The 14,595-nt window shown below is 45.0% G+C and overlaps 1 protein-coding gene across 1 annotated transcript in view; it reads right to left on the reverse strand.

Annotated features, from left to right (window-relative positions):
• Positions 1-1,208: 1,208 nt before the first annotated feature.
• The window catches only part of rxfp1 (relaxin family peptide receptor 1), a 108,058-nt gene continuing 94,671 nt past the window's right edge, over positions 1,209-14,595 (reverse strand). The window contains exons 16-18 of the mRNA XM_076286620.1: positions 6,102-6,512; positions 5,494-5,712; positions 1,209-1,534 (exon numbers count right to left, since the gene is read on the reverse strand). Of these exons, the coding sequence (XP_076142735.1) occupies positions 1,209-1,534; positions 5,494-5,712; positions 6,102-6,512 (956 nt within the window). The remainder of the gene's footprint in view (positions 1,535-5,493; positions 5,713-6,101; positions 6,513-14,595) is intronic.

The following is a 14,595-nucleotide window of genomic DNA, read 5'->3' on the forward strand; positions in this document are numbered from 1 at the left end:
GCTATGGCGCCGCTGGACCTAGTAAGAGTGCTGGACCTAGCAAGAGTGGGCTATGGCGCCGCTGGACCTAGTAAGAGGTGGCTATGGCGCCACTGGACCTAGTAAGAGGTGGCTATGGCGCCACTGGACCTAGTAAGAGGTGGCTATGGCGCCACTGGACCTAGTAAGAGTGGGCTATGGCGCCGCTGGACCTAGTAAATCTGGTCCATGGCACCGCTGGACCTAGCAAGAGTGGGCTATGGCGCCGCTGGACCTAGTAAGAGGTGGCTATGGCGCCACTGGACCTAGTAAGAGGTGGCTATGGCGCCACTGGACCTATAAGAGTAGGCTATGGCGCCACTGGACCTAGTAAGAGTGGGCCATGCCGTGCTGGATGGGAGGATGGTGTTTGCAGAGTTAAACAGGCAAACAGGGGTGAACGTTTGTGGCAAAACTCTTTTTCTTTAATCTTTTAAAGCTGAGTATCTTTTTGTTCACGTCAAACAGTAAGCCTTAGTCCACTGACCAAGTATGTATGTTCACCGAGAACTTCGTCCACCCACTATTTGTGTGTTCACAAGTTGTTTGTGGCAAAATCAAGGTAACGCACAGCAGGACTCCAGCAGGACAGAGGTCAGTCCAGATCATGGTCTGAGCTACTGCAGGGTCAGCTGCTCACCTGGACTGGAAGCCTGTTCTCCAGCACAACACCTCAGTGGCACACACACACTGAGTAACGCCACAGAGAGCTGGACACAGATGGACACATGATGGCTACTGGGCAGAGGAACGGCTTGACCGAGTTCCAGTCTTGAGGCAGGTTTTACACGGCACAGATCCGTCCATTTCACGTCTGCATGTCTCAGCTTTGATGCTGTTGTTCAAAACAACCAGTTCCAGTTCTCCACTCTTCTTACATAACTCCCAGTCGTCCACTTGAGGGGAAAAAACAAGCACAGTAAAATCAGTGGTACTGAGTCCCTTTGGATGTGCATCAATCATCAAAGTCCTTTACTCCACACACGTGTGGATTCTTTAATACCCTGTCTCCGAACGTAAACATGCAATGTGAACATCAACAAACATACGGCCATAACATATGCCTAATGAAGTCTGTGGAAACAGCAGATGACTACCAGACGCGCAGTGGTGCTGGAGATGAACTAGGTAGCAGAGTTGTATGGAGGTCTGGGGGCAGTACGGGGCAGTGTGGTGGACACACCGATGTCTCACGTCTCGGTGGCGCCGGCCTCACGGAGCAGCTGGGACGTTGCCGAGGCGCAGGGCGCGTCAGGGGGCTGCGGTGGCAGGAAGTCCGGCGAGGTGAGCATCATGGTGGTGGCCTGGCTCCCCTCCTGCAGAGGCACGATCTCCAGCCAGGTGAAGGAGCGCAGGTGCGTGGGCCGGTTGCCCAGCAGGGGGCGCCGCTGCTTGTAGTTGGCCCAGACCTGGACCAGCGTCTCCTTAAAGGGCCGTGTGGTCAGTGTGTAGAGGATGGGGTTCAGCGCGCTGTTGATGGGCAGGATGAAGATCACTACCCACGAACTAATGGAGCCTGACGGAGGAGGGAGAAAGGGATAGGAGAGAGGGAGAGAGGAAAGAAGGAGAGAGGGAGAGGATGTAAGGAGAGAGGAGAGGATATAAGGAGAGAGGGAAAGGATAGAAGGAGAGAGGAGAGGATAGAAGAGAGGGAGAGAGTAGAAGGAGAGAGGAGAGGATAGAAGGAGAGATGAAAGGGGAGAGGATGGGATAAGAAAAGAGATGCCATAATATGAGGAAGGTGGTGGAAAGGAGAGAAGAGAAAAGGGAGAAGAGAGCATAGGAGAAGGGGAGATGAGAGAAGAGAACAAGTCAGGTGAGGACAGAGTAGGATGGGAGGGTTAGAGGAGAAGAACGGAGTGGGTAGGTGAGGACAGAGTAGGATGGGAGGGTTAAAGAGGAGAGGAAAGGGGTGGGTAGGTGAGGACAGAGTAGGATGGGAGGGTTAGATGGGAGAGGAAAGAGGTGGGTAGGTGAGGAGGTGTGGAGGGCAAACAAGGAGACGAGAAGATGGAAAGTAGAGAGGAAAGTAAAGATGGTGAAGAGAGGACAAAAGAAGAGATGGGAGTGAAAGAGAGAGAGGACAAAACAGAGAGAAAAGAGGAAGTTAAATGACGGTGTGGTTGCCACATTTCATCTTTTTAGAGCATGTGTTGAGGGGTTGAACTAATCCTATTATGGCGAAAGCTTGGCTCAGCTTATTACAGAACTCTAAAATCCTCAACAACACATTGACACGAGGCCTCTGCTCTAGACTGTGCATTTATGAGGCGGTGAGTCAAACAGCAAAGTCATCCCTTGACTGGCTGGCATTTGCAAAGCCTGTGGTCTTTGCCTCTGAGCCCAGCCCCAGTGGACACTGCCAGCATGATAGTCCTAGCAAGACGTGTGCAGAATGAGGAAGGCTCCTCAGGTGTGGAGGGTCAGCTACTACTCCTGTCCTCTCTTCTCTTCTCCTTTTTCTCTTCTCTCCTTTCCACTTCCTCCCTCATATTATGTCCTCTCTTTTATTGTCCCATCCTCTCCTCTCTCCTATACTTTCCTCTCCTCTCTCCTTTAATCCTCTCCTCTCTCATTCAATCCTCTCCTTCAGTATATAGGGTGTGTACTGTGTACTGTATATATATATATATAGAGAGAGAGAGAGAAAGAAAGAGAGAGAAAGAGAGAGTGTGTGTGTGTGTGTGGATAGATATGAGAGTTAGCTGCCTTCATATCACTAAGGTTTTCACAGGTTTTACACTACAAACTAGCCACTACTAGTCAATATATGTGTGTGAAGAGGTTGGTTCCAAAACGCTATATCTCCATTTTAAAAAATATTAAAATGTTATGTTATTTAATTGTGTATTTCTAGCCTGGGTTTTCCCATGCTGCCTTGCGCGCAATTTTATTCACGCTGCTAGGCAGCCTGGATTCCATGGACTTCGTTTTCACACTTAAGCGGTTATGAGCTACGTACAGACGCATTTGATATTCGTAGCGCCCAATAAACGGCTCTGGGCATTCGTAAACCATGTTTCAAATACGAGAAAATTAACTTGGCACAGGGCTATAATGCAGATGCCCAAAGCAAATGGATGTTAAACAGACCACTACATTTAACAGATCTAACAGAAACTGATGGATCACAATTTTTTACTGTGGGAATTGTATGGTAATGTCCCCGCATCAACACTTTCACAGGAGTTAATATTCTGCATCTGTCATCATTCCTATGCATCGCAGAGGAATCTCATGTGAATTATATTGAAATTCTCACTTCACTTCCTCACTTTTAAAACATTTAAACTCTGAAAGCTGTATGTCCTAAAATGACTCAAAATCAGATTTGTCTTGTATCTGCTCATTTGCTGGTTGATAGATAGATACTTTATTCCTCCCCACAGGGTAAATTCAGATGTCCAGCAGCCGTGTGTCTACCAACAAGCATTCACACTGCAATGCACTCATAAAAACCCTGATATTCCTCTAGAGTAGAGTTTCAGAACATGGTGTAGAAACAGGCTTCTCCTAATGCCACCTGTAATGAAAAGTTCCCGCTCCAGTCTCTTCCACATCACTCTGTCTCTTTCAGCAGTGTGCTGTGCATCACGATGAGCAGGTCAATCCATCTTTTCCACGTGTGTTTAAAGCTAAGTCAGGCATAGCAGACTCATTCTAACAGAAGCCAGACATGGTTCTGGTTTGGTCCCATTTGGGTCCTAATTCGACCTTTGTTTAGCCTTGTTCTGGCCCTGATTTGTCCCCGTGGAGAGACGCTGGTGGTCAGTGCTGTCTGGGGCGTCGGATGGGGGGTAAAACCAGTACTGATTACTAGGGCCCCAAGGGGAGGCCCTTGAAAAGTCTGGAAAAAAAACATGGGGGTGGGGGGCATGGGGGCCCATCAGGACTGCCTATGCATAGCTCCCAGGATCTTGTGCTACGCCCCTGCTGGGCTGTCTGAGCGTACATCAGTTACAAACATGCCCTGCAAGTCTTTTCACTACCACCCCTCCAGGAGAGAAGAATCCAATTAGGCAGAGTGCTCAAAAATCTGTGCAGTCAACTAGAAATGGGCACAACTGCAGACTCCCCAAGTCAGAACAGAGAGATATAGAAAGTCTCCTATCCAACTGCCATGTGAGTATTAAATGAAACTTGACTTGAACTGTTGGTCAGTGATGCAGGTGGTCAGTGCTGTCTAGTGGTACGTGTTGTAGGTGGCGAGTGCTGTCTAGTGGTCAGTGCAGCAGGTGGTCAGTGCTGTCTAGTGGTCAGTGCTGCAGTTGGTCGGTGTTTTCTAGTGGTCAGTGTTTTCTAGTGGTCAGTGCTGTCTAGTGGACAGTGCTGTGTAGTGGTCAGTGCTGTCTAGTGGTCAGTGTTGTAGGTGGTCAGTGCTGTCTAGTGGTCAGTGCTGCAGGTGGTCAGTGCTGTCTAGTAGTCAGTGCTGTCTAGTGGTCAGTGTTGTAGGTGAATTGGATTCAATTTTTAGCTGACTTTGACAGGGGGGGGTATTAAGATCATCTTGGTAGTGTATAGGTCTAATTGAGTGCCTGTCACTTTAAGACGTTTGAGGGAACCCTTGCAATTGTAACACAGTTGAAAGGCTGCTGATGTGTGGATGCAATTCATAACGTTTTCTACATAGTTAAAATAAAGGTTCGTACTTCTCCTTGGGACAAGCACTTTTGAATTTTGGAAAACACTTTTCCATTTACATCAGGATTTTGCAAACATTCAGTGTCAGAGTCAATAAAATGAGCCCTTCAACGAAATTGACAAGCAGCTGTAAGTAGGCTAAGCATGCTAAATTCGACATCCAAACAGTATTCTAACGTTAGCTTTGAGATACTGCTTGATTTCATAACTTAACTTAGTTTAGTCTCTTCAATGTAGCCTACTATGTTGTGATAAGACCTTAGCAGTGTTCACTTCAATGTAGCAGTTTTGAACAAATTTGCGCAGCATGGTCACGATGCTAAGCAGATTTAATAGCAATTTAGCCAGACGTCTTCTATGCAATGCTTCTATGTGGCAACAACAATCCTTCAACAATCGTGAATATTTTGTTAAATGCACATGCAGAGGAGTGGCAGCGGGCTACGAGAGAGAGCGGGGCGGGGCGGGGCAAGGAAAGGCTGCGTGCGTAAAAAGCGCAGCTCAATGCCAATGCAAGGATTTGACCTTATATTTAATTTAAATTAAATTAAATTAAACATAGAATATTCATCTGTGGCGGCCGATTTTTATTTCGTGGCGCCCCGCCACAGATTAGTCAATGTATGGGAAACACTGGGTCAGTGCTGCAGGTGGTCAGTGCTGTAGGTGGACAGTGCTTTCTAGTGGTCAGTGTTGTCTAGTGGTCAGTGCTGTCTAGTGGTCAGTGCTGCAGTCGATCAGTGCTGCATTTGGTCAGTGCTGTCTAATGCTCAGTGCTGTAGTCAGTGCTGTAGGTGGACAGTGCTGTCTAGTGGTCAGTGCTGTCTGGCTCACCTGGGATCTCCACCTGCATGAGGGATAAGATCTTCAGGATGAAGATGGGGATCCAGCAGAGCGAGTCTGTGATGACAATGGAGAAGAAGCGCTTGGCGATGGTCAGCTCTTTCTTGATGTGGTTGGTGTACTTGGTGGTCTGCGTGCCGGTTCTCTGGATGTTGTAGAACATGCTGCCATAGGAGAGGACTATGATGAGGAACGCTGCCAGATTCAGCCCTGTGGATAGGGGGGTAAAACACAATTTACACTAACACAAATTCATAGTGGCTCTGCATCAGGCTCACAATCAGTCAAACTTATACTCACACAACACTGGCTCAACATCACCAAAACAAGTTTATTCTTCTGTTTAATACTTCTATCTAAGCATCACCACACAACTTTTTTAACCTGTTCAATACTTCTATCTCAACATCACCCACACAACCTTTTCCTCCTGTTCAATACTTCTATTTGATATGAAGGGGAAGGGGAACAGGAACTGGCCTGCTTTGACAAGTTAATATATAACTCAAATGAAATAAAAGATGCATGTTGATGTGAACTAAACAAAAGACAATCTGCTAGCAGTGAGCCCTCCTCTTGTCCCCTCCAGGCCACTGTACCGAGGAAGATGACGATGGAGTAGATCTGCGCACCCTCCGTCTCCCGCTGCTCCGAGTGCAAGGGGAAGCACACGCCGTTGGTCCCGTAGAAGTTCCGGAAGACCCCTTTGCAGACGAGCGGCAAGAAGGCGATGATGAAGCCCAGCACCCAGATGACCACCAGAATGGTGACGGTCCGGCGGCGGCCAGGCGTCAGGTAGCGGAACGGGTACACGATGCAGATGTACTTCTCCAGCGTCAGGTAGGTGAGCAGCAGCACACTCACCTCCGTGGACAGCATGGCCAGAGAGCCCACCACCTGGCACGCCGCGCTGTCCATCCACGCCTGCGCATGCCGGTTGTACTCGCCGCGGAACTTCAGGTCGTACGCACCGATCATGAACAGGTACACGCCCATGAGCCCGTCAGCACCTGCAGGGGCACAAAGGAGCACTTTGTGGACGCGGTGTCATCTGACGCACAGGCTAAGCATGACACGTGCTGATCAACAAGGTCGATTTGTAATAGGCCACACAGACTGGTTTATAGGTCTGTAAGTGGAACAAGCGTATCAATAGCATGACCCTGGCTGGTCTATAGGTCTATAGATTACACAATCTGGACTGCTTTTCTTGAGGTGACCCCAGGTGATCTCTAAGCAGAATGATGGGTAATGAGTCTGACTTTGGTCTTAATAGGCCTTCACACCAGACAGCTCTCAATCAGAACTGAACTGATCTAGTGGACACTGAGCTGAGAGCACGCAGACAGCTCTCAATCAGAACTAATCTAGTGGATACTGAGCTGAGAGCGCTGTCAGAGGACCAGCTAATGTGTCTCAGTTCTTAGTGACAGGAGACGAGACACCCCCCCCCCCCCATCAAAGTTGGGATCTGTGGACCTTGATATTTCTCAGCGTGCTTGAAGCCTCCTGACAGCCTAGTCACATGTGAGATTAGCACAGTTGAGTTTGATTCATCTAAAGCAAAACAAATCAGTGGGAAATCCATTTTGACATCTCGCTTAGGCATCACATAGCAACATCAAAAGGGGAATGCATTAGCGTTTCCTTTACACAGGCCTCAGATCTGGGTAACGGTCCCTACACTACATGTACATACTGTATGTCTCAACAGAGCAGCAAATGTGCTTCTACATATATCACACCATGCTGGCCTCTTTGAAGTCCGCAGATCCATGAAATATATCAAAGCACATTTTACTGACAGCTCTCGTTAGGGACGGCTCAGTAACCAGGGGAGACGACCCCACACAAAAGACAGAGGCGGTGAGCACAGATGCTGATGCTCCTCGAGGGGCCAGAGCGGGTCAGGCGGAAACATGAGAGGACTTTTGGGGGGGACTACGGGGGCCCCCAAGGAGCACATGAGACAACGGGAACCTACAGGGACAGGAGTGGAGTGATCTGAGGGGAAGATGGTGTGTGTGCATGTGTGTGTGGGCTGGGGGACCAATGGGAGCACGGCCAGGCCAGAAGTGGATTATTTCAGTCAAGAGAGTTGAAATTACACAAGATACTTCTGACTTCAAAACACTGTTCCTATTGATGTCCGTACTGTAGCATCCGCCACATAAATGGCCATATTATAATATAAGACAAGTCTTATTTATTTTTGTAAAATATAACAGATTTGTTAACTGTTTCTTCATGTGGAATTCTTTACAATGTATTGTTTAAAAAACCTGGCCAGGTAGTATTGAGCTCTATAAGCTCAGTTTCTCTCTAACCATCTTTATAGTTCGCTAACTATCCTGATGACTATGGGCGTAAGTCAGTGATCCAGGGTGAGTATAGTCAAAACAGACGATAGAGTCTAGAACTGTCACTCACCCTTCCACGCTCACTCTCACCCACTTTTCCTGTTCTGGCCCTATGGCTGTGCTCTCGGAGAATCACATGTTTGTTTTTTAAATGGGACGCGGGAAGAAAGCCAGGAGGAAGAATGAATGAATGGACAGGGGTAGAAGGCGATCGGCGCTTCTGATAACCTCCTTTAACCTACTTTTCACACTGGATTTATCCTCTTCTTCACGCCCGATATAAGGAATAATTGAGTTTTTTTTTGTTCCCTTTTTCGCTCTGTTTAATGGACTGAAACAGCGCTGGTTGCGCGTTTTTCTTCCTTTTTTGTTGTTGTGCCGCGTCGGCGGTATTTGGACAATTATAGACTCCGGCCTATGGGCCTATCTCTCTCTCTCTCTTTCACGTTCTCACCCTCACCAAAACACTTTAATAAATCTAAGCATGCTAGAGATTATATGTGAATGTGCGTTTTAATGAACCGATTACATTAATTTGGTGGCAACTCGAGCTGAGCTTGTTACAGTGGTGGCCCGTACGGGGATTTAAACGCACATCCTTTGTATTGATAAACTTCTCTTTCTTCTTAGTTAACATCTTTACTCTCTCTACTTTACCTTCCATTCTATTACTTTCAAGATGCAATCCAGACAATATAGTCCAGAGCCATTGATAGAGTTTGTAGACGATCAGTCTAAAGAGGGAAAGGGAGGTAAAAGGCCAGGTACACCGTGTCCTCTGCCCCCCACTCAGCCAATGCACCCTCACGTCACTTTTAGCCAACGGGTAGATCGTCTCACTGATTCCCTTGGGTCTACGGTGTATGTACATTACTGATAGTAAGGCTGCAGCTTCAAATATAACAAAGGGAGGTGCCAGTAATGTTTTAAGTAATACGAAGGAAGGCGAAAATGATAGCAATGAGGAGAAGAGTGAAAGTGAAGAGGAAGAAGAAGAGGGTGAAGAGGAGGTTGAGGAAGATGATGATACTGTGTCTCTCAAACCTTCACGCTATACCCCTGTTTACTATACAGAAATGAATGAGCTTAGAAAACAGCTCAAAGAAACTAATGAACGTTTCCAAGCTCTTCAAAAGCAGGTTTTGGAAGCAAATTCCAGTGCAATTATTAGAGAGGAGATACTGAGACAAACAATAGATACAAAAATTGAAGAGGCCAAAAACTTTGCTGCTGAACTTACAGTGAATTTGGAAGATGCAATTGTGCGCTGTCTGCAGAGACGAGATGAACAGTGGAAAACTCAGTTAAACCAAGTAAAACTGACCAGCACCCCTAAATTGTCTCCTGTAAATCAAGGAGGGGGTGGGCCAGGAGTAAAGTTTCCTTTTGATCTTACAAATCCTTCTGATTTTACTGGTGTAAGAGGAGGGAAGCCCCCCATTAAGCTGAGTTTTCCTGAGTTTGGAGCAGATAGTGAAACAAAAGACCCAATGACTTATTTGGAGCTTTGTAATAAATTTCTTGAGTTAAGACCAACTCCAGATGCTGAAATTTTGGCCGCATTGTCTTCAGTACTTAAAGGCTCTGCTAAAAGCTGGTGGATAGCGGAACGTAAAAACATCCACTCATGGGAGGAATTCAAGACTGCATTTGCCACAGCTTTTTTGGCCAATGATTTTATGCAGGAAATTGAAGAGCGCCTGCGCAACCGCATTCAAGCCCCCAATGAATCCATAAGAGACTTTGCTTCTGATTATCGAGCCCTTTGTCTCAAATGGAAACCGACATTGACGAGGTGACATTAGTGCAGCGCATCCTCAACAATGCTAATCCCAAAATAGCGCCGGGGTTGCGATGCACTGTGAACACTGTAGCAGATCTGGTGAAAGTTGGCAGCATGATTGAAAGTGACCTGGCCTCAATGAAAAGTTACTGGGCCAAAGTCAATAATGAGAGACCACCTAAACAGCAGCAGAAGAAAAAGGCTGATTTAATTGTCATAAAATCAGAATCCCATCCTCATGCTCGAGTTAAACATCCTCACTCATAGACAAGTGCTATTTCAAGAAAAAGTCCTTGTATAAGGGTCTAGAGCAGCCATCACCAAATGGCAGACCGCGGTCCGAGTCCGGACCGTGACGTGATCCTATCCGGACCCAGACCATAATAGCCTAATTTAGATTTTCACGTAAGATTTCAAAGCTGCGCTAAATGTTTCGTTGGTTAGGATAACAGCATTTACTTCAGGAGCTTCAGGAACCATAATTTCGCTTGCTGCTACTCAGCCAGTGAAATCTGTGAATTCTGATAAAGTTGAGTCAGTGAGTAAAGTAGCCTACTACGGAGAAGAGACTGATAGCCTGAAACGAGCGAGGAGAGGAGACGGGACGAGAAACAATTAGATGGATATCTAAGTTAACGATAAGTAAGTTATTTTCAAATCATCGATTGCTCAAAGAGGAGAAAGCTAGACAGCGAGAACAGAGCTTTATATAACGATACGGGGGCAATACCACGCAAAACTGCCACGTCCGTAACGCCAACTAAATATGGATGTGACAGTTTTGCGCGGAATTGCCCTGGACCTCTTCTATATATTCTGAGACAGGCGATTTTAAGCGCCAATTTGAAGCACCTCTACTAGACAAAGCATATATTTTGAGCAAGCATAGGGTAGGCTAGGCCCATTCAACAGTGAACTGAGACCACAGAATATTTTACGATTTAAGAAGGCAATATGATTGATCCACCACAATCTAGTTAAGCCTACATGCATTCACTGCCCAACAACGTGATATTCCTGGGTTTCCAGGATTTCGGGTCAACATAAAAACAACTAAAACAATTAAATTAAACTTGCTGATTAATGGGTTCAAGGAACCAGCTGTGGAATATCCATCCTTGTCTCAGCTCAAATTAGATTTTAAGTGCACGTTAAGATCTTAAAAATAGCCAAGGCTACTCAGTTTTTCTCCCCAATTAGGCTAGGCTACTCTTATCTTGCCTTATTTCTCCTCATTTCGAATGTTGCCTTTTAGGCTACTTATTTTATTTCACATTAAACATTAGGCCTAGACCTACAATCTTCAATCATGGGGATCAATAAAGTATCTATCTATCTATCTATCTATCTACAACTAGGCTCCATCCATCCATCCTAATATTATATATACATACATATACATAGCCTAAACACACGTTAAACATTATGATGCTCTGGACCTTTGCTTGAGGAAATTTTCTGTAACTGGACCTCGCTGAAGATTAATTGAATACCCCATTTCTTAGTAAAAGTTGGGAACAGGACTTTTTATCATAATTAACATGTGCTGAATCCAACTAGCCCTGTTCCCAAGCAGAATTTTGAGTTTTTGACCATCTAATTAGCATAAACAAAATGGCTGCCAAAATGGCGATTTTGGGCACTTTCTTCGGAAAAAAATCTATTATTATGCTAATTAGCCTTATTATCACCTTATTATACTCTTGACTATGTTTATGGTCCTCTATGGCAAAGAGTGTGGCCTGACTTTATTGGAAAACCTCTTCTTCGTGGTGGGTGGACACATGTTTGGAATTTAAAATCATTGGAACCTTTGAACTAATCACGAACAACCGTAGAAATATCAGTAGAATATCGCTATGTTTAAGTGTAATAAAGTGTGTACATTTATAAATGTAAATAGAATACTATTGGTGGGATAGGGGAAAAATGTTCGCCTCCTTGTTGTCCCTGTGAAGGTTGGGGGGGGGGGTGCATTGATGGAGGGGTGTGAGGAACCAGTGATGCGCTGAGCAGTTTTCACCATCCTCTGCCGTCCTTTCCAGTCAGAGGCAGAGCAGTTGCCATATCATACTGTGACACAGTTGGTGAGGATGCTCTCAATGGTGCAGCGGTAGAGGTTTAGAAGTTCACCAGGATCTGAGGAGAGAGGTTGTGTTCTTTAGTCTCCTCAGGAAGAAGAGATGCTGGTGAGCCTTCTTGATCAAGGTAGAGGTGTTGAGGGTCCAAGAGAGGTCCACAGAGATGTGGACACCCAGAAACATGAACATGATGAGAGCAATCACCGTAGTGTTGTCTGCAAACTTGACAATGGTGTTAGAGCCATGCACAGGTATGCAGTTGTAGGTGAAGAGGGAGTAAAGGAGGGCTCAGCACACGTCAGTGTTCAGGGTGAGGGTTGAGTGAGTGAGGTTATCTAATCTAACCGACTGCGGTCTGTTGGTTAAGAAGTCCAGAATCTCGTTTCAGAGGGAGGTATTGATGTCCAGTTCACTGAGTTTGGTGATCAATTTGGAGGGGATAATTCTCACAACAGGTGTTGCTATTGTCAAGGAGGGACAGGGCAGAGTGAATTGCCGTAAAGATGGCATCCTCTGTGCTCCTGTTCTGGCAAATTCTCTTGAAGCATTCTATACTGCAAACAAAATCTACCTCTGGGTACAAATAAAGTAACTTAAACTTGAACTTGCACTAGTTATAAAGTTATTCATCTAGCTATTAATTCACAGGACATGCAATCATTTTACTAACACAAATGTTATGAAGAAATATGGGTATTTATGGTAAAGATACATGAATTATCATGAATTCATGCATGAATTAATTCATGATTTATGCATTACTTCATTCCTTTATATCCTATGAATCATCAGGAATTGACATGAATTCATATACTCTCATTCATGATGACCTCATGTATGAACAACACATCAACTAAAGCATTAGGTGTGATGGGTATATCATTATGATTTATGATTTCTTAAGCATGGTCATCATGATTACATGAATTTTAGGATAATTTCTCATGCATTCATCATGTCTGTGGCCCCTCAAATAAAGTAGTGAATAATGACATGTTTAGAGAACTCCAAAGTTATGTTCAAATCAGAATTTGAGCAGTGATGACCACATTTTTGGCAGAAAAATAAAGTCATGATCATGGTTAATACATCATAATTCATAATGATGTGCCCACCGTACCTAATACTTTAGTAATGTGTTCATGTATGAGGTCACAAATGACAAACTATGAACTCAGTAAATTATTGATGATTAATTAGATATTAATGAGTGAAGTAATACAAAAATCATGAATTAATTAATGTACCCTTACCGTAAAATGTTACCGAAATGGGTAAAGGCCTGTATAACTTACTCCGAGACTACATACATTACCAACCCAATTCGCTTCAATTATGTAAATGTAATGTAAATCAGGTTTTATGGCCAAGTATACTTGGGTATACAAGGAATTTGGTCTCTGAATGTATTCCATCCGTGAATTGGTGAACACACAGGTCACACATTGAAGCACACATTAAACTGGAGCAGTGAGCTGCCTTGCTACAGTGATGCTCGGGGAGCAGTGAGGGGTTAGGTGCCTTGCTCAAGGGCACTTCAGCCGTGGATGTGGGCATGGGAGACACCACCCACATTTTTCCTACTGGTTGGGGATCGAACCGGAAGACCTAACCAGTAGGCCACAATTTTAAACTTTACATTTCATCACTACACATCTTTCTTGACCCTCAAAAAACATAACTCTCATTCGTCAAATACTGTGTGCCTGCTCAGTTAACATGGGCATAATACTAGATTTTTTTGTTCTTTTTTTTCACAGCCTGTATCCTTGATCTATTGGCCAAGGAAGATTTCTGTGAACAATATTAATTAATTTACATGGTATAATGACATCCGCCCAATGAAAGTGCCCAAAATCGCTATTTTGGCAACCATTTTATTTATGCTAATTCAATGGTCATAAACTCAAAATTCAGCTTGGGAACAGGGCTAGTTGGATTCAGCACACCTTAATTATGTTAAAAAGTCCTGTTCCCAACTTTTACTAAAAAATGCCTCTAGGAAGCACATATCTCAAAAATATCACCTGTCTATCACTCCTTGCTGTTAATATCACCATCAGAGGCTTTCAGGGGCCTGCCTTGCTGGACACAGGGAGTACTTTCACTCTAATGCGTGACAAGCTATGGCAACAGATTAAGAGGGAACAAGAAACCCTGACACCCTGTGGCCATCAGGAATTTGCCCTGGCAAATGGTACAGCAAAGAGAGCCTTAGGGAAAGCTCAATGCACCATTAGCCTCCATGACAGTTACTGGACTCATTCTATGTATGTGCTTGCAGATGAAGATCTTGCTTTTCCAATTATTTTAGGCCTAGACTTCTTGCAAAAGTGGCTTACGCTTGGACTTCATGCGAGGAACTTATGGAGCGAGAAATGGCCAACAGGTGACATATTATCCATTCATCAATCAGAGTGAGAGGGAGAAAGAATGGCACACAACCGATGGATCAGCAAGCCTTAGCATTTATTATGCTTTGCCTCTCTGTGACCAACCAGCCACAACACTGTCTGCCCCTCTGAACATCCTGGCTGATTTACCCTCTGAATCTAGGCCTGATCTCTTACAACTGATGCATGAATGGCCTTCTATTTGCTCAGGTGACCTGGGGAAAACATCTGTTGTGAAGCATACCATCCGTCTGACTGACGACATGCCCCTGCGGTGTCCAGCTTACAGGGTGTCACCACTCAAGAAAGACATAAAACAAAAGCAGTTGAAGGAGATGTTGGCTGATGGGATCATTGAGCCCTCTTCCTCACCATATGCCAGTCCTGTTGTGCTTGTTCCTAAGCCGGGGGGGAAGTGGCGATTCTGTGTTGATTATAGGCGCCTTAATAAAAAAACACTATTTGACGCTTATCCA

The sequence above is a fragment of the Alosa pseudoharengus genome, unplaced genomic scaffold (genome assembly GCF_046254945.1).
Source record: "Alosa pseudoharengus isolate Yale_2024_CS ecotype anadromous, Long Island Sound unplaced genomic scaffold, YU_APseudo_1.1 YU_APseudo_1.1_scf_16, whole genome shotgun sequence".
NCBI lineage: Eukaryota > Metazoa > Chordata > Actinopteri > Clupeiformes > Clupeidae > Alosa > Alosa pseudoharengus.